Source organism: Tympanuchus pallidicinctus, unplaced genomic scaffold (assembly GCF_026119805.1).
Source record: "Tympanuchus pallidicinctus isolate F22 unplaced genomic scaffold, pur_lepc_1.0 scaffold21, whole genome shotgun sequence".
Classification (NCBI taxonomy): Eukaryota; Metazoa; Chordata; class Aves; order Galliformes; family Phasianidae; genus Tympanuchus; species Tympanuchus pallidicinctus.
Genome location: NW_026294733.1, coordinates 3,381,583 through 3,406,446, shown reverse-complemented (window position 1 = coordinate 3,406,446; position 24,864 = coordinate 3,381,583). Strand labels below are relative to the sequence as shown.

Here is a 24,864-nt window from a genome sequence, read left to right as displayed (position 1 = left end):
GTGGCTGCGGCCCAGCCGCTCTCACCTGCTGCCCAAACTCATCAAGACAAAACACAGGAGGACATCGAGAGTAAAGTTAAACTTTACTTTACAGTAATTTTTCTTCTATATACAAAGAATTACAGTACATGTTCTGGGAGCACCTGGGCAGGGCAACCCTCTTTTCATTATAAGTTTCACATACACAGCCAACAGTCTAAGGGGAGCAAAATGAAAGTAATCAATGGTCCAAGACTCTCCCCTCTCCCTCTTCTAAAAATAATATACATGCTGGAAATATGTAGGTTTCTCTCACCCGCTCTGGCATTCCCGCTTCGAACTGACACGTGAGACCCGGGCAGCTCAGTGTGACCACGCGACCCCAAAGCCCCCCACACGGGCACCCCCACTGCAGCCACTGCTCCCTTCAGCGGGGCCTGAGGGCCGCAGACCTCTATCCACCAGCAGCCCACAGGCAGCAGAGCCCGGCCTTGAGCCCACCACCACCCCTCGTACCCTCCCTGACAGCAAGGGATGGGGACAGGTAGCAAGGGCATCCTCTCCCTTGGTTCTGCATGCCCAGGGCTATCCCCTCGGAGCTGGCATGGGGCCGCACTCCCCGGGAGCACCAGCTAATGACAGAGCATGCTAGGAACCAAACACAGTATCTGACACAGCCACTCTCATCCCGACCTGCCAGGGCCACCCCCAGCTCCAGCCCAGCTTCCCCTTGAGCTCCCCGCTGCTGCTGCTGCTTCTCCTCAGAAGTTCCCAGTGTCTTAAAAAACAAAACAAAACAAAACAAAAAAAAAACCAACACAAAACCCAGTTCCTTGAAGTCAACAACTCGGAAACATCAGAAAAACAAAAACTGAAACCAGCTCAGTACCAAACGGACACACAGAACATGCAGTTGGCGGACGCCTGGCTGCTTCACGCGGCTCCACTCGCTCCCTGCACTCACGGGGCTCAGTGCTGCGAGCCTCAGAGCCACCACAAATGGGAGGAACGCGGTGTCCCCCAGCACAGGAGACGTGCCTTGTCCTGTTTTGGTCGCACACACCAAAGCCCAGCCCCAGCGACAGCCTCCGGCCCACGGGCTGGGAGCCGTGAGTTCAGCCCTACTGTGCTAAGCTGCCGAACGATTTACAATAGCACCACGATAGCCCAAGAGCTTAACCAAGGGCAAACTGATTAAAACTTTACCTTGAAATAGGACATAGCAACACCCATTTCTCAGATTTCCCTAGGAGGTAGATTCAGTGCTGTAGGGACTGTCCATCACTGCCGCTTCCCAGCCCAGGCGCACGCCATCCCACCGCCCTCGGGCCCCCACGGGATGGCTGTTGGAGAAACTTCCCCCCTCAAGCTGCCTGAGGGGCGGCCCCAACCCCACGGCCCCCGGCAGCCCCTGTTGGCATCGCTGCTGCAGGAACCATCAGCACGGAGCCTTGGTGGCCAAAGCACAGCACAAGCGCTCGCAGGACGCGGGCGGCCGCCTCCGTCGCTTCCTTTCAGAGCTGCTGCACGTTTTGCCACTTTGCTTCAACATTCACTCGCTGGCAAAGACTCATCGGTAGTTTAGGGCAAAGCACATTACAAGCAGGTTACAAGTACGGTTATTCCAAACACCAAGCAAAATCAAGTTAAGGCTGAAATTAAAAATAAACAAAGCGTTGAAGGTCTGAGGTTGCTCACACCAACACCCTGCTGTAACACCATCAGCACAAGCAGCTCACACCACGGCGTGCTCGGGTTAAAGTAGCTGACCAGGCATTACATTTAAGTCTGCTTTTTTCTTCTTCTCCCCCATGCAACACGGCTGCAGCTCCTCCAGCATCCTAAGCTGCATCTCCTCACCCCCCGATACAGGACTGTTCTGAAGCTTTAATCGCACATCTCACCTCCCAGATTGTGGGCACACCTGTAAAGCTGTGCCTGTGCCTGGGGGGGTTAATGCCACATTGTAATGCATGCACCCACAGTACAAGCTGGATAGTTTGTGCATGGAAGTCATTCTGGTTTTGTTTTGTTTTGTAAAGAGCAAAAGGTTTAAGCTGAAAGCAGCAATACGGAAAGCTACCTGAGCTAGCAGGCATTGAAGGATGGTATGGAGTGATCCCTTATGGCATTGCTTTCCCACCAGCTTCAGCAGAGCCCTGGCAGACAGCGCAGCCCCACCACCCGGAGCTCAAGGGCTGAGCCCAGCAGGAGGTTGCTCACTGCCTCCAGCACCGCGCAGCAGGCGGATCCTGCCCACAGGAGCTCCTTCACCAGCCCACTGCGGGGCACTGAATGGGGCCATGCTGTGAGATCAAGGCCACAGCAGCTGCCCCCAATGCTCTGCTTGGAGCAGGGGCAGCCCAGCCCACCAGCAAGCACACAGGCAAAGCACGTGCAAGGCTGCCAAAGATTCCAGCCCCTTGCGCAATGGGAAGTGAGGCCAAACCTACAATGCGCTGCCACGGAGCTCCATCCTGGAACACAGAAGGAGCAGCTGCCCCGGATTCACCTCATTATCAGATCTCTCTCACTAAAAAAAGTGCAGTTGTTAGACCACAGGAGCTGCCACGCTGCAGCAAAGCTGGCCAGCCTCTACCTGCAGCATCACGGGAGGCTGGAGCAGACTTTCAGCCATTCCTCCTGCATGAGCAGCCAACCAGGGCTACGTGTTTTCCTAACTCCATGATTCAAACTGGCTAAACTCTGCAAGGCAGCAAAGAATTGCAGGAAATGAACCCGGCTGCTTCAGTACACGCCTCCAAAGCTGTGCTACCAGCTGCCACCACCAGCGAGAGGCACCTCCTCCTACCAACCACCACCTCCTACCACCTCCAGGTGAGGACAGGCTGGGAGCAGCAGGGGACCTTTCCCCATGCTTGGTCAGGATATTTTATGGGGTGACTCAGCACAGTCACTCCCAAAAGCACGAACATCCAGAGCCCTGTGGATGTCTGAGAAGCACTGCTGATCTGACGCATCACCGTCTGGGCTGAGGGAAGGGAGCTCACTGAAGTCAATGTTCCGATGTAGATGGAAGGCAGTAAGGTGGGAGCTTGGATCTTCGTGGAAAAGGCATTAAGGGAGAGAAGAAGAGAGGCAGGGTGCAGTCTGCTGCAAGGAGTAAGGCCGTGGTTTTGAAATGCCATGCAACAGTTCAGTCTGCATTCATTGCTGAAAAACAAGCTTGGAGAACACTGCTCGCTGCGGGAAAGGCGCTGCTGCGGCGGCCCTCACCCTACTGTTGGAGCACACGATTCACAGAAGTGATTCTTTTCAAACCTGCGCTTGTGAGAATTCATCGAGAACTCCTCCATTTTACAGATTTAAAAAAGCCTGCACCAAAAATATTCACAGTTTATTTTTCATGAAACAAATAACTAGTTAACACGTGACAAAGCAAAGCGGAGTCGGACAGAGCAGCGCAGATACCTGCATGGTTACAGCTGGAGCTGGCGGGGCGGCTGGCACGGAGGTAACCCTACTCACACAATCTACATGACTACGTCCAGCTCATGGGAAGGCCTATAAATGCGAATTCAAGGTTTATTTTCCTTCTCACACAAGATAAATACTTAATATACTTATCCTCATGACCATTTTTTTTTAATTTTGTTTAGAAAAGTTGAATGCCCTTAGATTATCTTCTCTCTCAATGGCTCTGAGGAGTTGTCCTGATTCCCTTTGTGCAGGAGTCGTGCAGAAACACGAGCTGCTTGCATTTCCCGTTTCAGCAGCAAGCAGGAATGGACCTGCCAGTCTTCCCGGAAAAAAACATCATTAAACATTAAGTTTCCATAAGCCATAAAGCTTTTTGAAGTTGCTAGCTATTCTATAAAGGATCTGAAATGATTCGGACTAGAGAAGAGATGCACCACTCACTGGTAACGTCCCGCTCTGCCAGGCAGGCCTGGCCTTGGCAGCAGGGCATTGCTGTGGGGCGCACGCATCAGCAAAGGAGAACGGGTCAGGATTTGTCTCAGCACAAGCATCTGCCTCCTCCCCTCAAAGAAAACTGCAAAGCTTGTGACCGCACGCTTTGGGAGCAGCAAGCACCGGCACACCAAGAGCGACCAAGGACCTGCTTCCACGTCAGCAGGAAAGGGTCAGGCCGGAGCAGAAGCCTCCCCTTCCTGAGCGCCCTGCAGACCTGCCCCAACGAGAAGGATCCGCGGAGCGGCGGTGCTACCTGACCAGAGAGCTCAGGCATAGCAGAGGTCAGGTGATGGAGAGCAGGAGGGCACACAGGCTCAGCAAGGCTCCCTCAGCAGCACTGCCCACCACACACTGCTCCAGCGTGCACCGGGACGCTCCTGCACACGGCCGCTCTGCTGCCTTAATGCTTGAGAAAGCTGTTTTCACAGCAGGCCTAGTCTGGGCACCCACCAGGTGACAAAACAGCTCCTCAACTGGAAAAGGAAGAAGAGTCGAGAAGCAAGCCAGCCAGCTGCTAGAGCCCACTGTGTTCCAGTGTGAGAACTACGATTGGGTCGGAAGGACACGCACACACACACACACACCAACATAATCCAGTTAATTCAAGTCTCCTTTGGTTGTAGGCGAGTTAAGCCAGAAGTCACCCAGGGGAAGGTGTTGAGGTGGATCCCGGTACAGACACGGCCCCTTCGCCTCTGTGCTGCAGAGCAAACAACACAGGCTTCGCTCGCAGCTCCGCAGCGCATGGTGCTGCTGGAAGACCTGGTGTGACGCAAGCACCTCCTGCACACATCTGAGGCAAGGAGAGAGAAGACTGTGAAATCTGCTGGCTCACGGTGACCAGTTGAGAGCGGATGGAAATTTCGCAGGGAGCAGCGGCACCCTGTGCAGGCCATGCACAGCACCAGGGGGAATTCGCTCTGCCTGACTGCTATTGCTGCTTTATAGGTCGCGATGTTTGCCAAGTACAGGAAGCACTCTGCATGTCCTGTGCTAAGGGATTAAGACGCAAGAAGGAAAAAACTGCCAGATGGCTTCTTCCAAGATCTCTTTTCTCCCTAACTTCCTTCAGATTCCCTGTTTCTTGGACCTGGGCAGTCGTGTAAAGGAGCCTACGTGGATATTGCATATTGCTGGAAAACTGCACTGGCCAGGTGCAGCAGGCTCCTCTCCGAACATCAGCTGGAGACGATGCTTGTCCTCCAGTGAACTGCACACGTGGCACAGCCCAGCGAACACACGGACAAACCTCACACAGCAAAACCTGCAGGGCAGACAGCACGTAAACCTTGTCCCTGCTTCTACAGAGTCTGGCAAGAGTACACGTGACTGCTCACCCATCCCTGTGGCATCTCCGGCCCCAGGGCAGCCTCACTGATCTGCTTCCTCTAAGCAACAAGAGCGAGGCCCCTCGCTGTTCTGGGGAACCTGCCTATGAATTGGACCTGGAGCTTGAACACGCTGGATCAGTAACGTGACCATTTCAGTGGAATTTGAGATTTTACCCAGAGTGGACTCTTTATTTCAGCTTTACCATTTGCATAAGGAAGAGGAAAAGGTCACGGATGCTCTCTCCCTTTGGCTGGGCCACACTCAGACTTAAGTGAATGTCCTTGCTCATGTCACGAGAGAATACGGATGGGATGTGCACGGGTTACGGGCTGGGCTCTGGGAAGTGATTAAAAAAAACGAAACAAAGAATTTCCCCCTCCCTAAACATTAAAAGATTGGAACCTGCCTCCCACGTTCACCAACCTCACTTTGGCTCTGAGTCGGCCAATTCGTGACAGACAGAATCCTGGTTATGAGCTAGCGCTGTGTTTTGTTCAGGCAAAGGGTCCTGCCCCCGAGGAATACGTACTTTTCCAGACAGCCAAGAAATCTGCTCAATTGTCTGAATGTTCGTGACAATCCACTGTGTCTGCTCCTGGGGTACTGGTGCTTCCCTGGCAGGCCGTGGAGTCTGCTCAAACACGCACAATCTCTCTGATGTCCAAGGGGTTTGCTCTGTGGGGACCGAGGCCACTTCCCAGCTAGGCTGAAGTGTCGGCTCTGGTAGCTTCTCTGCTGTCCGGGGAGACTGCTCTGCAGGTGTCAGGACTTTTGCAGCGGGCCAGTGGGTTTGCTCGTGTGTCTGTAGTTTCTCTGTGGGCCAAGGTACCTGTCCAACATGCGCCACAGCCTTTCCAGCAGACCAAGAGATCTGCTCGCCAGCTAACATGGTCCTCTCCTTCTGCTGGGGGCTCAGCTCTGCAGCAGGGGCTCCCCTCTCCTTGGGCTGGGCGTTCTGGTCGACGGGCCGCAGCGCCTTCTCCGACAGCAACAGCCTCGGAGCTGAGGCAGCCGGGGCTTTGTCCAAAACTTGAGGCCGAGGAGCCACAGCAGCGGCCAGCTTGTCTGATGCCTGAGGCCACGTGGCTGTGAGAGACGGGGGCCTCTCCAAGAGCTGAGGCCGGGCCACCCCAGAGCCGAGCGCCTTCTCCAGAGGCAGGGGCCGCAGGGCCCCAGAATCGGCAGCCTTCTCCAGAGGCAGGGGCCGCAGCACCCCGGGGCTGAGAACCTTCTGCATGAGTGGGATCCGCAGAGCCCCCGAGCCCAGAGCCTTGTCTGAGGGCAGCACATGCGGCGACCGGGAGCCATGGGCCTTCTCCAGAGGCAGTGCCCACGACACCCCTAAGCTGGAAGCCTTGTCTGTGGGCAGGATCCGTGGCATCCCTGAGGCGGGAGCCTTCTCTGGAGCGAAGGCATGGAGTGCCCCAGAACTGGGAGCCTTCTCCACGGCCGAGACTCGCACTGCCCCAGAGAAGGAAGCTTTCTCTGGAGATGGGAGTCGTAACACACCTAATCCAGGAGCGTTCTCCATGGGCAGGATTCGTGACACTGGGGAGGTGGGGACGTTTTCAATGGGCAGAGGCCACAGCACCTCAACATCAGGGCTGAGAATCTCCTCTGATGCTGGGATGTGCGGCATTGCAGAGCCGGGAGACTCTTCCACGGGCTGAGGCTGCGGACTCTGGGCAGAAGCTTTGCTCAGCAGCTGAGGCTGCTCGGCCACAGGAGGCTCATCCACCGGCTGGGACTGCAGGGTCCCCGCCGCGGCGAGAAGTCTGTCTGACAGCTGCGGATGCAGGCATTTTGCAGGAAACTCATCCAGCAGCTCTATCTCCTGGGTCTCGGTGTCAATGAGAGACTTGTCCGATAACTCCAAAACTTCAGCGATGGCTGGAGGTTCATCTGACAGCTGGAGCAGGGCACCAGCAGGAACCAGCGACCCGTCCAATGAATGCGGAGTTCCTGGAGGAGATTTGCTCTGCAGATGAGGCTCCGAGACATCGCCAGAAGACTCATCCAGAGGCCACAGCACCGCGTTGGTGGGGGGTTTGTCAGGCTGCTCAGGCTTCAGCGCTAAAATGATGGGCTGCTTCTCCGGCTGCAGCCGTAGGGACAGGGCAGCCTGGGGCCTGTCTGACGGCTGCAGGCGGAGTGACAGCGTAGTGGGAGGTTTGTCCGAGGGCTGCAGCCGGAGCGACAGGGTGGTGGGGGGTTTGTTGGATGGCTTCAGCCTCAGTGACAAGGTCGTGGGGGGCTTATTTGACGGTGGCAGCCTCAGTGCCAGGGCAGCAGGCGGCTTGTCCGGTGGAGGCAGTCTCAGGGCCAGGGTGGTGGGGGGCTTGTTTGAGGGCTGCACCCTCAGGGCTAAGGTGGTGGGGGGTTTTTCTGACGGTGGCAGCCTCAGCGCTAGTGTTGCGGGGGGCTTTTCTGGTGACTGCAGTTTGAAGGCCACAGACTGAGGCAGCCTGTCCAAAGGCTGAATACTCGGGTCTGTATCTGCGGGCGGCTGCTCTGGTGGCTGGGTGTCATCGCCGTTAGTCAGTGCTCCCATGGGAGGGACATACTCACGGATTTCTCCTGGCTCTAGAGGGTTAGGCCCGCAGGGATCGTGCTCTGTGCAGCTTAAACGCCCGTCCAGCTTGGAGATGAAGAGCATGCCTTCCCGGTGCTGCTTGCAGAAGGATCTGGGGCACATCTCACAGAAGGAAGCTGCTTCCTTACCACACATATCACACTGATGCCACGGGCACTCCCATTTTCCTACAGTACAAACAGAGAAGAAAAGACAAGATAACTTACGAATGGTGTAAAGAGAAGATGCATGCTTCTTGATGAATCCCTCCCGTACAGAGGTAACACCTCTGTAATACTCCTGTGTAATCCTACATGTTCTTCTCAGTACCCGCCATAGCTTCTAGGCTTGAAGGGCAGTTAACAGGAAGCTGCATCCTTGGAAGCAACATGAAGCAGCTTATATTTGTCATAATTGTGGTGTGTCAGGTCATACCAAAAAGTCCATTTGGCTCAAGTGTGACACTAACCTGTACAAGTTTCTAGAGAAGAGTAAACACCCTGGTTTGCACACCTTTGTCTCTCTTACTTCCAGGCAAGAGCAGGAATTGCAGAGCAGAAATGCACAACAGACTGTTTAAGTAGATGTTTCAGGTTCATCTAAGCCTTTGTTAGTTCTAAGCCAACATCCTCCCTTCCTGTTTATCAGAAAGTAGAAGAGGGCAGTGGACATCAGGGAGTATATTTCTTTTGTCTCTGTAAATAGAGGCATCTTCCTTACTTTGTGTACAGCTGTGATAAAAATGCCTATCATAAAACCAAGCTGTGCCTTGAGGAGCTCAGTATCCACACTGAACCTATAATGCTATCACAGTATGAAGACCATCATGGACAAACAAAACAGAACAAAAAAAAACTGAAGTCAACATGACAGTTCATAGCATTAAAGCCACAGAGAACCACTTGCATCCAGAGTACACAACACAGAGGCTCTGAGCTCACACTACAGGATCAACGTGGCTGCTTTTCCAAAGATGCTTTTCCTGCATCTGTGCTCCCCACGGTGCCCCACACTCCTGGGGCCGCTGCTCAGAGCAGCTCCTTGCAGGGCAGCACCCCCAGCACCTCAAATGGAGAAACAGACATCTGCACAGGCAATGCTGGAGGGCAGCCGTGGGCGCCAGCCAGGCCACAGCCCTTCCTACCTCCCTGAACCAAGCCCACTCATCTGTGGTTTTGGTTAGCAGCTTCTTTCCAGACAGGCAGAAGACTGCAGTTCTGTGCTGAGCAGCTGTGGTCATTTCTCCACGCTCTTGTGCAACATCAGCTTTCCACCCCCAATTTCTCATGCTGCTTTTTCCCCTGGGCTGAAGAGAACATGCAGTAAGTTTTTCCCCTGCTTTGAAGCCAGTCCAAGGCTTCTGTTTCGGTCTCAAAATACATACATAGATTTTTTTGTGCTTTTCCAATTTTCTGGCATCATTTTCAGGGCATGGTTGTTTAAAACCACATGCGTTCTCCCCCGTCACAGGCTCACAGTGCTGCAGCCCAAGTTACCACTGCTCCCCGTTTCCCTACGGTCCTGCATCTCGAGCCCCTTCCCACCCAGCACGCGGTGAGCTCTCCTGGTGCACTGCTGCTGAAGCAGAACAGCTGCTCTGAGCAGCCACTTTGCCCAGTGGAAAGATTCTGGGCCTGTTATTAGAGAGGTCACTCGTACAGATGGAAAATAAAGTCAGTGAAACCTGCCAGTATGTTTCAGGAAGGATAAATCACATCAAACCACTCTAACGGTCTTTGACAGAATAAAAGGGCTAACGAACAAGCCGACTCTCCAGGGACAGCCCTGAGCTGAGGAGCTCTTGGAAGAGGGATCACACCATCAGTAACGTGCAAACAAGCAGGAAATTCCAATTACTGAACGGCAATGCCCATGACAGAAGAAATACTTGAAGTAAAGATTGGCGTACCTTTGATGTCCTGCATGATATTCTAAAGGAGCAAGCTACGAAATTAACAGCCTACACAAAGAACAGTTAAATGGCCACAACTGGCTGCAAATCATTCTCAAGATCCAGCTATTAAAGATCTTCCGCCAAACTGAGGGGTTTTTCAAACGAGGTCCTTCAGAAGTCTGTTTTAGTTATTATTGTAATATCTGAAGCAGAATAGCAAGTCCTCTTACAGAACCACAGATAACACAAGGCTGTGAGCAACTGCAAGTATCTGGTTAGAGAGGCTCGGAGCTCACAGTGACACTGATAAGACACTGATACACTGCACAAATGCTGGTACCAACAAGGTGCAGTCAAATAAAGCACGGCCAGGGCAAAGAAGGACCCTAGGAGGAAGAAATAAAATAAGTATGGGAAGATGCACAAGACAAGAGGACTCAGCGACGACAGGGCAAATACAAAATGACTTTAAGTAGAAGTTACTTTTACAGAGCAAATCTGATCTCATTTCCTGAGAAATTTTATGTAAAACTCAAAATATAATTATTCTGTTCTGTCGATCTTAATTAGGCCTCACTTGCAACAATGTTAAAAATACCCCTTACCACACTCTAAAATATATGCAGGCAAATGGAACACATTTCAGTACAGACCAAGAATAATTCTAGAAAATAAGAGCAGAAGAAAAGGCTGTTTCATCTGGAAAAGAACTAAGGAGATGGCATTCCTCCAGAATGTAAAAGAATGGTATCAGAAGTGCTGTTTGCTGTTTCAAGTCAGGCTGTTAGGAGAAGCTTTTCAAAGAGGAAGCCAGAGAACAGGTTAAATGCTGGATTCTCCTTCCTACATTTAACACATGCTTTCTGCCATCTACAAAATATGCTTCCAGCACTTGTGTACTTTCTGTCAAGCTGCAGCTATAGGTGCTGAACCCTCAGTTCTGCTCCCCAGGAGCTCTGGCAGAAGCTCTGTCACACTAACAGCCACTTCCAGAGCCCTCCTGTTACACACGCCCAGCTCACTTCAAGCATGTCAGAGAATGCTGCACAGAGAATTTGTAACCATGACAGTAGTAAAGAGTTACAGCTCCCTAAGCCAATCAGTTCAATGCAGTTGTCTTTATTAACCGAATTCATAATCTCGTCAAACCTAATTTAGTGTTTTGCTGAGTTATTCCACTTAAAAAATTATCTGGTATTGCTTACGTTCTTATCATTCAGTTCTTTGGTACTCAATCCCATACTGGTTTTTCCATCCTCCTTGTCTGGCAGAAGTCAGCCTAACTAGCCTACAAGACACGAGTCAGGCTTTTACCTTTCTGACTTGGAGTTAAACCTAAACGCGTAGATGGCACAAGGAGAGCAGACCTGGGATCCCTGCCTGCACGCTGCGCTGCACTGACCTGCGGGCCTCTTGGTCAGGTTGAGGCAGTCAGCATGGTACACCTTGGGGCAGCCCGCCTTCTTGCAGGAAACCAGCTGCCCTCCGTCCCCGCAGCTGAAACACTCATCCTCCCTCTCCTTCATCACCTCCGCCTGCGACCTGCGCTTCATCTGCGGCCTTCTCTTCAGCTTCTTGGACTTCTCCTCGCTGAGGGCAGGCTGGCTCTGTGGGAAAGACAAGGCGTTAACGCGGGGATCGCTTTGTGGCGAGGCCATTCTCTCCCTGCAGAAGCGGTTCTCCCTCCCTGTGCTCACCGCCGGGCTACATACAGGTCTTCTGCCTCTGCTGAGGTCATTTCTCCCCAACACGACTTGCAGATGGTGTCTCAGAGGCCCCTGCACGCTGACATTCACACCTCACAGCGCACCTGACCTGTTTCTGCGTTCCCAGCTGCATGCTGGCGCTGGACACAGCAGCCCCTTCTCAACACAACTGCTGCACACTGATGATCTTATTGCAGATTTGTTCCTGTACTGACTCCAGTCGCTACACCAGAGCCCATTCCCAGCACCCAGCTACTCCTCTGCAATTGCTGATCCTCTCAGCACTGATGGCACCAGACATCTTTTTGTTACCACAGGAAGCTTAAGCTACAATGCTCTCAACAGCTGTCTTAAAGGCAGTTCTGCCACGGGTCCCAAAGATTGGCATCTAAATTGCCAAGCCTTGGCCTTGGCATAAGGTGTCCTCTTTGCACATCCCCCCACAGCCTTTCAGGCCAGGCCCTCCTAATCCCCAGAGCTCACCCAGCCCAGGATAAGCCTCCCAGTGTACCAGATACCCAGCAATGGCACCTCCCATGCCCAGCCAGCAGCCTCATCAATGAACGACCAGTACAGCTGACATAAACAGACACAAGCTAAATTTTACAGTTTTCCATTAATCTCTGTGTCCAAAAGCGTGTTCTGCAGGCTGCTGAGATGCATGCTGAGATGTGGTGGCTTTAGCACTGCATAAATATCAGGCACCATCTTTGTCATTCTTCCACCAAGATCAAACCAAAGGCATTTAAAACTCTTGGTCTCCAGGCTACAATTTCAGAATTCTGCAGTGTTGACTCGCTCACTGTGTCTCAGCAGGGCGCCAGCTTCTTGATGTTTGCTTCCCTTTCACATATTTGTTTTTACACCATCCTTTCCACAAGTCAGACCCGTCTTATCATTGTAAACACAGGTAATGAAATCACTGAATCCAGAAGCCACACCTAAACTATTCCATCTATTCTCACTGTCTAGCACTTTGGCCACCTAATTAAAAGAGAACAAGAAAGACCTTTCACAGATCATTTGAATTATCTGAGCAACCTTAGCATTTCTGTTTTTCACTGCAACAAAACAGTCTCCCAAGCTCTCTTAAGGACTCTCAGTTAGAAAGATTACTAATATGGGACAACGTGAGTGTAGAATCTTACAATTCCTAGAGTTGGAAGGGACGTCTGAGGGCCATCTAGTCCAAGTGCCCTGCAATGAACAGGGACACCACAGCTAGATCAGGCTGCCTGACCAGTGACACTTTGATTTCCTGCATCTTCAGGAAGATTTAAAAATGCATACTTTGTGGGATGAATTCGCCAAAAATAAAGGCACCGTTTGCTTGGGTATTTATTTCTTAGCCCATCTCATCAGGATGGAATGAATCACCTCATCCATCACATTAATGTCAACTTAAGGGCACTTTTCTTTGATTTCCATCATGCAGCCTGTAATTTCAGGGCAAAAACGATGGTAGTCAAACCATGTATAACAGAGGAGCAGCATGTAATATATCGAACTTTAAATTGCAACCAAAAAAAAAAAAAAAGAACTTGAATGCACCAGGTGCCTTCACCTCACCTCATAATTCACCTCACTTCTCAACCTCTGAAGACATCCATTTTTTAAAAGCTAATTCATCTGCAGAACTCAGCTCTCTGGAAATTTCACAGAACTTCCCCCACACATTGACAGGCCTTCATAACTGTGCTACTGGAGCTGTTAACCCCTAACTGCAGACAGCCGTGTCCACACACCAGAGCAAAGGGGTTCTATACTGATGTGGTGAAACTCTGGAAACAAACTAACAGCTGAAATTTAGCTGCTGACAGCTGGGAACTCAGCCAACTGCTTCTCTTAGTTCCTTTTCCCCCTGAGAACCGGCTCACACAAGGACGTAATTGAAATCAATTCCTGTTACTGAAACACCGCAGTTACAAACCAAAGTTTTCAGAAGTCAGTGAGTTCTAACAGGCAGTGATTTCTCTACTACAGACGTGGCAAATTTATTACTTCTGTCTGATGTGCACTTATCAGTTGCTTAAACAAAAAATGGGGAAAAAACAGCAACTTTCCTCTTATTGCAGGGAAGATGCAGGAGCCTTAGCTCTAAAGCAACTCTGATCTAAAGGAATGCAGTTTGCTGGCCTTCCACATTCTCAAAGTTTAATCAGGCCTTCACAAAGAAATGGGCTGAGCTGAAGTTTCTTGGTGATCTGACAGAAGGCTTTCCCATGCACTCATCCTTTGGCACTCTATGAAGATGGAAATCGCCATGATGAGCAGAAAATTCTGGAAAAAATCTTGTATTTATCCCTCAGTTGGAAAATACGATTTCCTGTCAAGATTTGTAGCAATTCTTTAGTAAATTCAGATCTAAAATCTGCACACTCCATTTGAATGTTGGCCTAAATCCAACCAGCAATGTTCCTATGGCCACGCTGAAAGTGAACTGCCCTTCCTCAAGTCTCTGCAACAGACGTATCACACTTATGCAAAGAGCTCATCTGGAAGAACGAAAGCTTACGGGAGGCATCGTACCTTTGGCCGCACTCCTAGGAAGCCACTGCAATTTGGAGCACCACATTTGCAGACTGTCTTTCCATTTCCCAAACACTCCAGATTGTAGTTGAAAGTCAGCTCAGTCCCTGGCACAAAAGCAGACAATAACCAAACAAGCTGTAACAAACTACGCGGTAGAACGCCTTTATTGCTACTGCCAGAGTCGAAGCACTTTTGAAAGTAACCCAAATGGCTGCCCCAACTCATACGGGTACCCTATTACTCCCCCAGAGACCTGTGAGGACTGAGAATGTATCTCAGCTCCACTCCACACACAGTACATCCACAAACAGCGCACTCCACTCCATGCTTTAGGACGCTTAGTTCCTTTCCTGGACCCCGTGAGTTAGATCCACAAAGCTCTATCTATAGCACAGACCTTGTTTCACTACGGCAGCGCTGATGTTGCAGCCAACGTGAAATGAGAAGAATTTAAATGTGGAAATAGAAAAATGAAGCATCTCCCTCCCGTGGGCTGCAAACCATCCATCCCTCTCTTCCTTACAGAAAGGCTCCCATGCTTTTAACTGCAAGTACTGAGAGAACTGGGTTCCTTACCAGCTTTGATATTTACAATTGCGAAGAGCCCGACCCGCGTGTCGCCGTTCACACACCATTTCTGAGTCTCACAGTTCGGCTGGCAGCAATGGTTCATGAACCGAGCGTAATTGCCCTTGGGACCAGCATCAATGATTCGATCCTAGAATTGAAAAAAGAAATTAAAGCAACAAACTACATCTAGTAACCATCACAGCCCACACAAGCAGAGGTACCAGCACGCCAAGAAAGCATTTTTTTGGTAGTAGCATCTCATCGCTGGACATCAGGACATCCTGCAAAGCACCAGAATGTGAGTTTATGTTTTAACCAAGCGTTAAGTCCAGGTGTCACTGTGTTGCCTGGACAATCAACAAACAGCTCATCCATTTCCACACGCTGGTATCTCTGCTCAGTGCAGGCAGGAAATCAGCTCCTTCTGTAAGTTGGTATTGGAACCACGTCAGCACACCCCAAAGGTGGCACTTGCAATTCCAGACCCCGACTTCTGCTTAAGAGCAAAATTAGAGAATCCTAGAATCACCAAGGTTGGAAAAGACCTACAAGATCATCCAGTCCAACCATCTGCCTACAATAGTTCTCACTAAACCATGTCCCACATCACAACACCTCCAGGTTTGGTGACTCCACCAGCTCCCTGGGCAGTCCATTCCACTGCCTGACCACTCTTTCAGAGCAGTACTTCGTAAATCCAACCTGAATGTTCCCTGGGGTAACGTGAGGCCATAAAATATCAGTTCCTATTTCTTACGCTTCAATGTATAACTGGAAAACAGGAACAAAACATAACCTGAGGTGCACTGCTCTACAGTATACTGGCTTTTGTCGACTTTTGGAGAGAAGAGGGAAGCTGCAACTGACATTTGGTTTTGTCACAACAAGGGAGATACAAGAACAAGATACAGCCAGTGATCATTTCCAGCAAGATGAAGGGAAGCTCAGAAAGCAGCCATACCATTATGCTGTTCCATGCATTGTTTTTTTCTTATGCCTTTCCTAATGGTTTCCCTTCAAGTCTTTCCAAGGTTGAGATACAAGGTATCAGAAGACACTGACAAAACTACTTACCTCTGGGAGTCAGGAGCTTATACCACCTTGGCCTCCAGAATCCACTGAGGAGCCTGTAGTGTCACAAACCTCACCTCTCTACACAGATCTGCAAGACCTGAGATTTCAACTTCAATGACAGTCTCATTGTGCCTGCTGCTTCTACACTTGAAGGCTGTTGCCCACTATGGCACACACCAGCCCACCTCAGGACCCTGTGTGGCTCAGGTGCTGGGAGGGATCCTAAGGTTACAAAATCTACTGTGTTATGTGGAAGGGCAACGTTTGATTCTCAGTCAATTGCCCTCAGACAAACTATTGCCTGGCTTCTTCTGAATAAACTCCAAAGAAGTTGGCTCAAACTTTGTTTCTAATCCTAAAATCCAGCCCAAAGCTTCTCCAAGGCACATTCTAGTTACTCTTTTAGTCTTCACTTCAATGGAAATGCAGACCAGCTCAACAGAAGCTAACATTTCTTTGCTTTGTGGAGAAGAACACCGCTGTGCCTTCGTTACAATCATTTTACCTCTGTCTTCACTCCTGACAAAAGAATTTCCTTCCATATACCTTATCCAGTGTCAACATGTAGAAATTGGTGATATCATGCTCCTGGGCGTAACGGATTCGGGCTCGGCACTCCTCTTCATCAATTAGCTCCCCAACATACTCATTAACAAATTCACCCTGCATCAAAGAAGAAAAACAAAACCAGGCTGCTAGGACGTGACAAATTCCCTCCAAGACCTTTGTGCTACAATATGGTTCCTGTTTTCTTTGTGGAAACTTCTTCAAAAAAACCTCCCTCTGCTTTGCAGTCAGCTCGAGCTATCATTCTATTAACAGTCCTTAATTATAATTCTGTTTAGCACACACAACAAATCACTTGACATAAATTAAATACATCAACAACAGCTATCAGATCATTCTTTGCACGGTGGGAAGAACCAATGTTCCGGAACAGCACAGCTAAAGCATAAGGGTAGTTCTTCACTGCAAAGCTCAAAGCACTGCACAGCTGTGTTCCAGAAGGAAAAGGATCCCTCTAGGGACCAACCACACTGAGCAGCACGACGCACCCAGAGCACCTGCTTCTGCAATGTATTTCTGGAGTTCACCTGTGGTGAAAGCACTACAGAGACCATCCGAGGGAACCACAGCTCTGCTTCCCTGGGAGCAACAGGTGCCTCCATTAAATAATCGAGTTCTGCTCTTTCCAGTCTGTCTGTTAAAAGTCAAACATAAGGTGCATAAAATGGCAAAGAAATCCTTTAACTTATACACAGCAGGCAGTGAAGCCTAAAAAGGACAGGCTTGCAATTTTCCTAGATATCAACCCCCCCAACAGTATGTTGTCTCCATGGTTTTTCTCAGAAACTCTTCTCCTACTATGCCATCTAATTTTCTGTTTCACTTCACTCTTTCTTAGCTCTGAGGTTCTTCTTAGCTGCAATGCTTTTTTCTTCATTCAGCATTATCTGTGCCCACGCCATAACTACTCTCTGGATCTGAAACTTATCTGCAAGCATTTTAGCTGTCTCCAAGGTAGTACTTCCCACAGTAATCACAGCCATCTCTAAGATGCTATGTTTTGTAAGATTCAAGCCTGACCTCAGTTTCTGATACAAGATTCTCATGCTAGAGAACTCATGCTACTCAAGAATGGAGGTGGTGGGCATAACCACTGATCCCTGTCTGGAAAACCTGAGCCCTGTCTCCTACCTCAGTATTCTGGTGAATTCATAAAGCCAACCACCCGTGCAGGCAGACCAAGCAATCACCTTTTTTATCCTGTGGATCATTAACATACAAGGCATTTTAGCTGAGCCAAAACGTGCTTGTCAAGACTACAAAAGTCACATTCATCCATTTCTTTCCTAAACGGCATTCAGTGGCAAGAAAGCCTTCCAAATTACAGAAGGCAATTTTTCACATCTATGAAAACAGACAATGAGCAAGAGAGAAGCAGCAGGAGGAAACCTGATGTAAAAGAGAGCACGTACCTTCCTGATGTCTGTTTTGGCCTGTAAGCCCCAGCCTCGTGCCAGCGTGCGGAAGATCTGAACCTCGGGATACTGCCGCTTGGAGAAGCACTGGTTCTGACAGCGCTCTCCTGCCGGGCAGACCAGGGGGTGGCACTCATAGAGCAGCATACGATTGATGCATTCAGAGTCCAGGCCACATGGGTTTTCATCTGTTGGCTTACAGTTACAGCGTGGTATCTCAGACAGATCTGCAGTGAAGATCTGCACCTTGCCCACCGGCCGGTTCACCTTGAATGCATGAGAAGGACGTCAGCTGCTTAAGAACAGGTCAACAAACAACACTCCTATGCCCCATCATTGCCTACGAGCTGACAGGCTGCAGTGCAAGCTGGTGACAGGAAGGGGTAAAAGAGGCCTACAGGCACCTGTGTGCTTCTGAGCACACCACTGGAAGAGGTAAGCGCCTAGGTGAGAGAGTTAAGGAAGACAGATCCCCCCCAACAGCACCACCTTGTGTATTCTGCATCCACTGAGTGAGGGAAAGGCTGCAAAGGGTCCCTCTCCTGTATCACTGTGACTACACAGAGCTCAGGTGGTCCTACCTTAAAATCCTAGCTACAAAGTGCCAGCAATCAGCTAAGCTTTCATAGCTGGAAACATAAAAATGGGAAGGAGCAGAGGGAAGCAATGAAAAAGAGGAACACAGTCCTTGAGTCACTGGTTTCTGATCCCTCTGGGCCCACAGCTCTGTCCTATGCACCCACTTGGCCCAAGCTCTTCACTCGGATCACCTCACACCTGCTGGAGATCCTTGAAAAAAATAGTGCTCCAATTCTACCTCAAAGACAGCCCTAAGCCTGAGGAGATCCTCAAAGCTCCACAAAAAGTTTGATATTCTAGCACACATATCTAAATTTCATACTTTCGTTCAATCGATACAAAACACAAACAAAATAAAAACAGAAGTGAAAGACTGCCATGCTCCACTGTGGGTTACCATCCTCCTCTCTGCTCTGCTGTATCTTGACTGTCTATCCCACACTAAGTTGCCACCAGCAGCGCTCGACATCTGAGCACACTGGGTGATGCCAGCTCTCTCCCACAAACCCCCAGACAGGCAGAGACTCTTCTTTCACATCACACAGCTGACACGGAACAGCACAGAGACAATCCAGGTCTGCTGCAGAACACCTGAGTACTGGTGTTCAGCTTCCACACAGTTCTACAGACACATGAATTGTTTCTGTGGAGGATGACTGAATACAGCCAGATGTCCCAAGGGTAGAAATGTTTCTGTATATCTGTAATTCACCTGCACTGATAGCTCAAGACTTCTGTACCCACCCTTCTCCTCTCCCCCCAACCTGCCCTCACCTTGATGTGTTTGTAGGGGGGAGGTTTCTTGTCATTCTTCTTGTCTTCCTGAAGCTGTCTCAGTTCCTTCTGTGCCTTCAGTTCTTCAAACCTTACTGCAGCTTCGTGAAGAGCTAAGTGAAATAACAGGGTGTGTTATGAGGAATTCACTCTGCTTACACAGAGCTGGGCTGCCAGAGTACATCCAGCAGTCACAGCTCCACAAGCAAACATCATTAGCAGAATACTTTTAGAGGCAGAGATTCATAAAGAGAACTGTGATAAAGCAACAGAGCAGTCACAGCCAACAACAATGACTGCAGGTGAAACGTTTTGGAAACACCCAGTCAGCTAGCTTCACCTTGCTTTTGGGAAGAGGTGAATTCATAACTCTTAAGAGTATTTTTATACACAGATAATGACTGTACTGGGTACAAGGAAGCTGACAGCAGCAGAGGAGCTACGCTGGAGCTGAAAAGTATTCAGGATATGCACACCTGTGTCCATCTATGTAAACTCAGACCAATCAACATTCCAGGTGTGCAAGAAGATAGATCAATAGCTATTCATTCTTCAAATTTAATTCAGCTTTAACTCCAAAATGATATTTTCCTCTGTTACAAGAATATCTTCTCTAGACAGGAAGAGAGAAACAGAACATGTACCTTCCCAGATGAAGACAAATTACCTTTCTTGTATATGCCATCTACGCCCTTCCCCATCTTGTCTTTGCTGCTGACATCACCTTCCATGTATGGGAACACACGGGCCTGGTGGGTCCACAGGTAATCTTTGGAGCCAAAGAACAGCACAGGGAACTCGCCGATGTCGTGTTTCATTTTCTGGATGTTGACAGGAATTGTCCTGGGATGGCAGATCTCAGCTGGCCACCACCTACACAGCAGAGGGAAAGGCAGATGAAAAATCTGACTCCCCAGTTCCCATGCTCCCAGAAGCACAATGCTGCATAGAGATGGGGAAAATTGTGAAGGCTCCCAGTAAGGCTGGAGGAAGAAGAGGAAGGCATGCGCTTCAGCTGCTACATGCATGCAAAAATATCAGAAGCTGCTTCACTGTATCCTGCAGAGAGAAGCAGCTTCTCATCTCAATCACCACGATCATCACTTGAAGAGGGAACAGGGACAACTCTGTTCTACCTTCACCTACCTGTAGCGCCCAACTTTCACCCAGACGACTTCCTTGTAGTGTGGCTTTTTGCCTGCCTTGCAATCATTACAATACCAGCTTCCCTCTGGCATCTCAATGTTCAGACACTCACGGTGAAATGCAGCCGGGCACGACTCGCAGCATAAAAGGCTGCCCCCTGCAAAGAAGGAAGGAATTTATCAGGGTCCCTATGCAGAAGCCCTGGACTTCACAATTCCAAACACTAACAGCTGGGCAAACAGCACAGTGCTCTTTTACAACCTTTTTTCTGACAGCCCATGCTCTACCTACGCAGCACAAAGAACCAGAAAAAGCCCTAGCCTGGGATCTAAGTGGGGACGGATAGGAAGGCAAGCTGTTCTGAGCAGTTCTCACTGGCACACTCCACGCAGACAAAGCCTGCTGCAATGATCTCTTCCCATAGCACATCTGTTGCTCTTCTGTCAGGGCCTCACACAGCGCCGGGGACCCTGCGCACGCTGTCTCACCTTCCGAGCAGACGAAGCACCAGCTGACGTTGACGTGCTCGTGGTTGCGGCAGCCCCTCCGCGCCGTGAAGTGATTGGGGCAGATGATACTGTTGGAGGCGAGGACCACAGAGCCAGCAGCGAGGCAGAAGTCATTGGAATGGTACGCGACCGGACACCGCACACAGCGCATCAAGCGACCTGCCACAGGAACACGTCAGAACGGTGGTGAATTCCAGAGAAGAACGAGCCTCCACTTCCTCTCAGTCCTTTCTCTATTGGTATCTGAGCTGAAAACAACTAGCCATGGGTGATCTTCGGAAATGGAAATTGACTTTTCATTTCTACGGACCATCTGCAGCATAATGCCTGTGTTTCTATCGAGTTAATACAAGAAAATACATACAAAAATAGATCTGCCTTTGTAGGTAGTATATAGGAAATCAAATTATTTGCAAGTGAAAAACCTGCACCCTGTTCAGAAACAGTTCAAGAGTTCACAGATCAGGACTGCTTTGCATCATACACAGATAACAAGTAAATCAGTGCAAACAGTAATTAGAGAGTGGGTATTCCAGGTGCGTAACTGAATGCAATGAAAACAATCCAGGAAGTTTCTGGAAACAACGGTGCTTGCCTCTCCACTGTATCAGAGTTTACTCTGAAATTCCAGAAAGGAGAACTCAGAATTGCCTGAAGGCTTTACTTCGTCCAAGATTGCTCAGCACCTTTTCAGTTCCTCCCAGGAAACTGCTGACAGGGAGAAGAGGTGGAAAGAAAGGAGTAAATATGACCACTGAAAAACAACCACCAGAGGGGGTCCATAAGGCAAATGTTCAGCTCAGAAGGGGTCAGCTGCAGGCTTTATGCCCCAACAGCTTCTTCTGTTTCAAGCACCGACATGTGCAAGATGACTTTAACACACAGCCTGAGGGTAAGAATACAGCTGATACCATCATCGCTCACCCTGAGATACCGAAGATTTAAAACATAAGTAATAAAAAAGCAGTTTTAAAAGCAAATCATGAGAGTTCAAATTTAAAAAAAAAGAAAAGAAAAAAAAAAAAGAAAAAGAAAAGAAATAAAGCAATTACAGTTTTTACTACACTGCTCTCTATGCCATTGCCTCGATAGCCACTGCTGCTAAGCAGGCACTGGCTGCAGCCAGCGAGAGGCATGTAGGAGAAACCAGTGTTCATGCAGCTCTACTGAGAGGAACGTGGCCTTGCTCGACTTTCAGGCATCTGAGTGCGTGGCCAGGCAGGAACACTTTAGTTGCTCAGTCTGACCATCAGGAGTGCTGATGAGCAGCAGCCCTGCCCACCCACAGCACCCTTCCCACCCTGAGAGAAACAAATGTTGCATCAAGGCTGTGGAAAGGACAGAGAAACAAAGAACTAGAGGACCAGGTCACTGCAGGTGGGCACGAAACCAAAAAAGGCTTCTAAATGCTTCCCTGGGACCATGTGAGAAGATTCCAGTACCTTTAGATGCAGAGATGTTTGTTGGGTTGGCAGCATGACAAGTCATGCATATGTGCAGGGAGCATCGGAAGCCCTTGTTCTGAGTGACCGTGGGTGGATACTTCTGAATGCACTCCTCATGGTAATATTTCCCACAGAGGGGCAGCAAGCACCGTTTTACATCTTGCCCGCAGCTCTTGCACACAAAGCAGGTATGGACTCCTAGAGAAAGAGCAGCACACAGAACGGCCAAATAAAAACACGTCGCTTCTGTCAGGAGACGTATCAGCACACTACAAGCCCCAGCCTGCCACACATAACCCAAACCACAGGTCTCTGCAGCCCTAGAGTTTCACTGTAAGTCTAGACTGAAAAAGCACCCATTTCTTGCCCATCACGGTCTGAACATTCCCACCCTGCCTCAAAACAGTAAAATCAGTTAATTAGAAAACGATCGTCAAACTGAGAAGTGACAGCCAGGTAGCAGCCTTACAGCAGGTGTATCATTCCAGCAAAAGGAGTGCCAGTTAAGGAGGCGCTCAGGAAAGCTCCATACCTGTGGAACACTCATTGCAGATGAATTTGCCTGTCGGCATCTCAGAGAGCCCAAGGCACTGCAGGTGGAAAGCACCACAGCACTGAGCTTCGCACAGCAGCAATTCCCCTGGCTTCTCACAGATCTGTGGGGAAGGAAGGACACCATCAGCTCTGAGCAACCCCTTTTCCAACCCAGCCCAAATAACTGTCAGCAAGCCCCTGAAGAAAAAAAGATGAGCATTCTCCTCATGTCAGTAAGATCAGGCGATTAGCACGTCACCACTGCCGTCTGCTACCCCATCCCTGCTACCATACATCAGTTAAAATGAATTGTATGTTGGTCACGTCTTCCCAACATCCTTAAACTCCAGCAGGATAAGAGGCAATCGCACAGGTAAGACTCAGTTCAATTAGGCTACTAGTTAATTGCTGTCAAAACCCTCAGAATCACACAGCCCCCAAAGAACACCTAGTAGCCACCTGGGCTACTACAGGTGCATACTAATATTAACATTAGAAATACTTAGAAAAGCAAAGTTATCAAGAGATCTCCTCAAAAGGGTACCTGACACACGTTCTCCTTGAGAGCTGCTCCTCCTCCACGCTCCCCCTGGATCTTTTTGGATGAAGGCACTCCATGGTCATTCTCAGACCCCTCTTCGTGTCCCCCTTTGGGGCTTGTAGAAGTCCCATGAACCAATGCCTCCCCCTTTAAAAGGAAATTCAAAATTAGGGGCTGTTGGTGCTTCCCATCCTGACCTGCAGATCACAAATCCAGCCATCAAGCGCATCAAAGTTTGGCAGCCAGTGTTACCCACCCTGGAGAGAACCAGCTCTCATACGGCTCCACCAAAAGGTTTACAAGGAAGGAAAGGAAGAACACCTCAGTTTATTAGATCATTATAAATACACACTGAACACTTTTTTTTTTTTTCCTGTGCATAACCCCTCTTTGAGGAAGGAAAGTCAGAGCTGAGAAAGAACAGTATTGTTATTCATAGAAATGCATCAGGCAAGATTGCATACTCTGAAAATCATGTCCACCAGTGCCAGAGAAGCATCCTGAATGCTGATGTCTGCTTGCACTGACAATACTAGAGAAAGATTGCAAGCAATCCTCATTGTAGTCTTCATTTAGCAAGTAAGTCAGAGTTCTCTTTATGCTCTTCACAGCATGCACTTGTAGACTTCACAGTTGTCAGGACGGGCAACTAGCAGCTGCTAGCTAGCAAGCAGCAAACTAGGGAGCCCAGCTGCCTCTCCAGAGCACATAGGCCTATGAGCCATTCATGCTGCACCAACACACTGCTTTTAGGAACCAACCAGATGCTTCAAGCAAGAACTTGAATACTCTGCCTTATTTGTTTTTGAAATCTTGGCTGACTGCAGGCAGCTGAATGATCTCAGCACACAGCTCTTCCTTGGGTCAAAAAGCCATCCCTACTGTATGCCCAGAAAAAAAGGCAGTACACTTTCAAGACCTTGTTAGGAATTTAGACTCCTAGAAGAAGCAGCAGCCACCACTCATATCCTGGAGCCTGCTCAGGGCCAGGTGTCCAACTAACAGGCAGGAGAGGGAGCTCTGAGTTACATTCTGTATGCGAGAACACCCATCTGAGTTGTGGTGCCACTCAAGTTCCTAATGTCAACTGAATGCACTCTGCACACCTTATTAGTGTGGGCAAAAGAAGTTCCGGGAAAGCTTTACGTCCTTAAGTTGGAAGAACATGAAGCCAGCATTCTGATCAGGTAATGATGATGCTTCCTTTGCTTAATTCTTCATTCACTGAATGCACCGGCATGTTTTCGTTTGGGAACCTTTTAAAACCATGTAGAGCAACCATGCACAAATGCACTGACAGAATATTAAAGCACACAATACAAATATGAATGGTGTAAGTTTGCTTTATTGAGCACAAAAAAGAAAACTCCCGGCTACAAACTAGTGACAATCCAACATACCATTTAGTGTACAGCCTTGCAGACTACCATCACATACATGCTGGAGGGCTGGCAGTGATGCAGCCTGCAGGAATACTGAGATGGAGCACATCATTTCCTGCCACTACAGCCCAGGCAGAGGGGATGGAAAGGTCTCTGCAGCGTTGGTAACCATCAGCTACAACATAACAGATGCCTTTGCCTCTGCATACAATGGCATCTTAAGTGCTACCTCTGATACTTCTGGTCTGCAGCTAATTTCTGCTAAGAATGCTGTAGTCTGCCACAAGAAAGGCCTCCTGGAATGCTCCAGGAGCAGCACCAGTAACAGTGCTCCAGGGACTGGTTACAGCTCAGATCCTCCTATTCCTATCACATAG

At 49.3% G+C, this 24,864-nt stretch overlaps 1 protein-coding gene across 2 annotated transcripts in view; it reads right to left on the bottom strand.

Moving 5' to 3' along the window:
- Positions 1-64: 64 nt before the first annotated feature.
- Positions 65-24,864, bottom strand: part of NSD1 (nuclear receptor binding SET domain protein 1) — a 56,848-nt gene continuing 32,048 nt past the window's right edge. For both annotated transcript variants that reach the window (XM_052684425.1, XM_052684426.1), the window contains 13 exons: positions 23,109-23,252; positions 22,563-22,686; positions 22,028-22,228; positions 20,565-20,744; positions 20,077-20,233; positions 19,598-19,803; positions 18,931-19,043; positions 17,575-17,844; positions 16,142-16,258; positions 14,528-14,669; positions 13,949-14,055; positions 11,116-11,320; positions 65-8,007 (listed from right to left, as the gene is read on the bottom strand). In XM_052684425.1, coding sequence (XP_052540385.1) covers positions 5,672-8,007; positions 11,116-11,320; positions 13,949-14,055; positions 14,528-14,669; positions 16,142-16,258; positions 17,575-17,844; positions 18,931-19,043; positions 19,598-19,803; positions 20,077-20,233; positions 20,565-20,744; positions 22,028-22,228; positions 22,563-22,686; positions 23,109-23,252 — 4,302 coding nt within the window. In that variant the 3' untranslated portion in view covers positions 65-5,671. The remainder of the gene's footprint in view (positions 8,008-11,115; positions 11,321-13,948; positions 14,056-14,527; positions 14,670-16,141; positions 16,259-17,574; positions 17,845-18,930; positions 19,044-19,597; positions 19,804-20,076; positions 20,234-20,564; positions 20,745-22,027; positions 22,229-22,562; positions 22,687-23,108; positions 23,253-24,864) is intronic.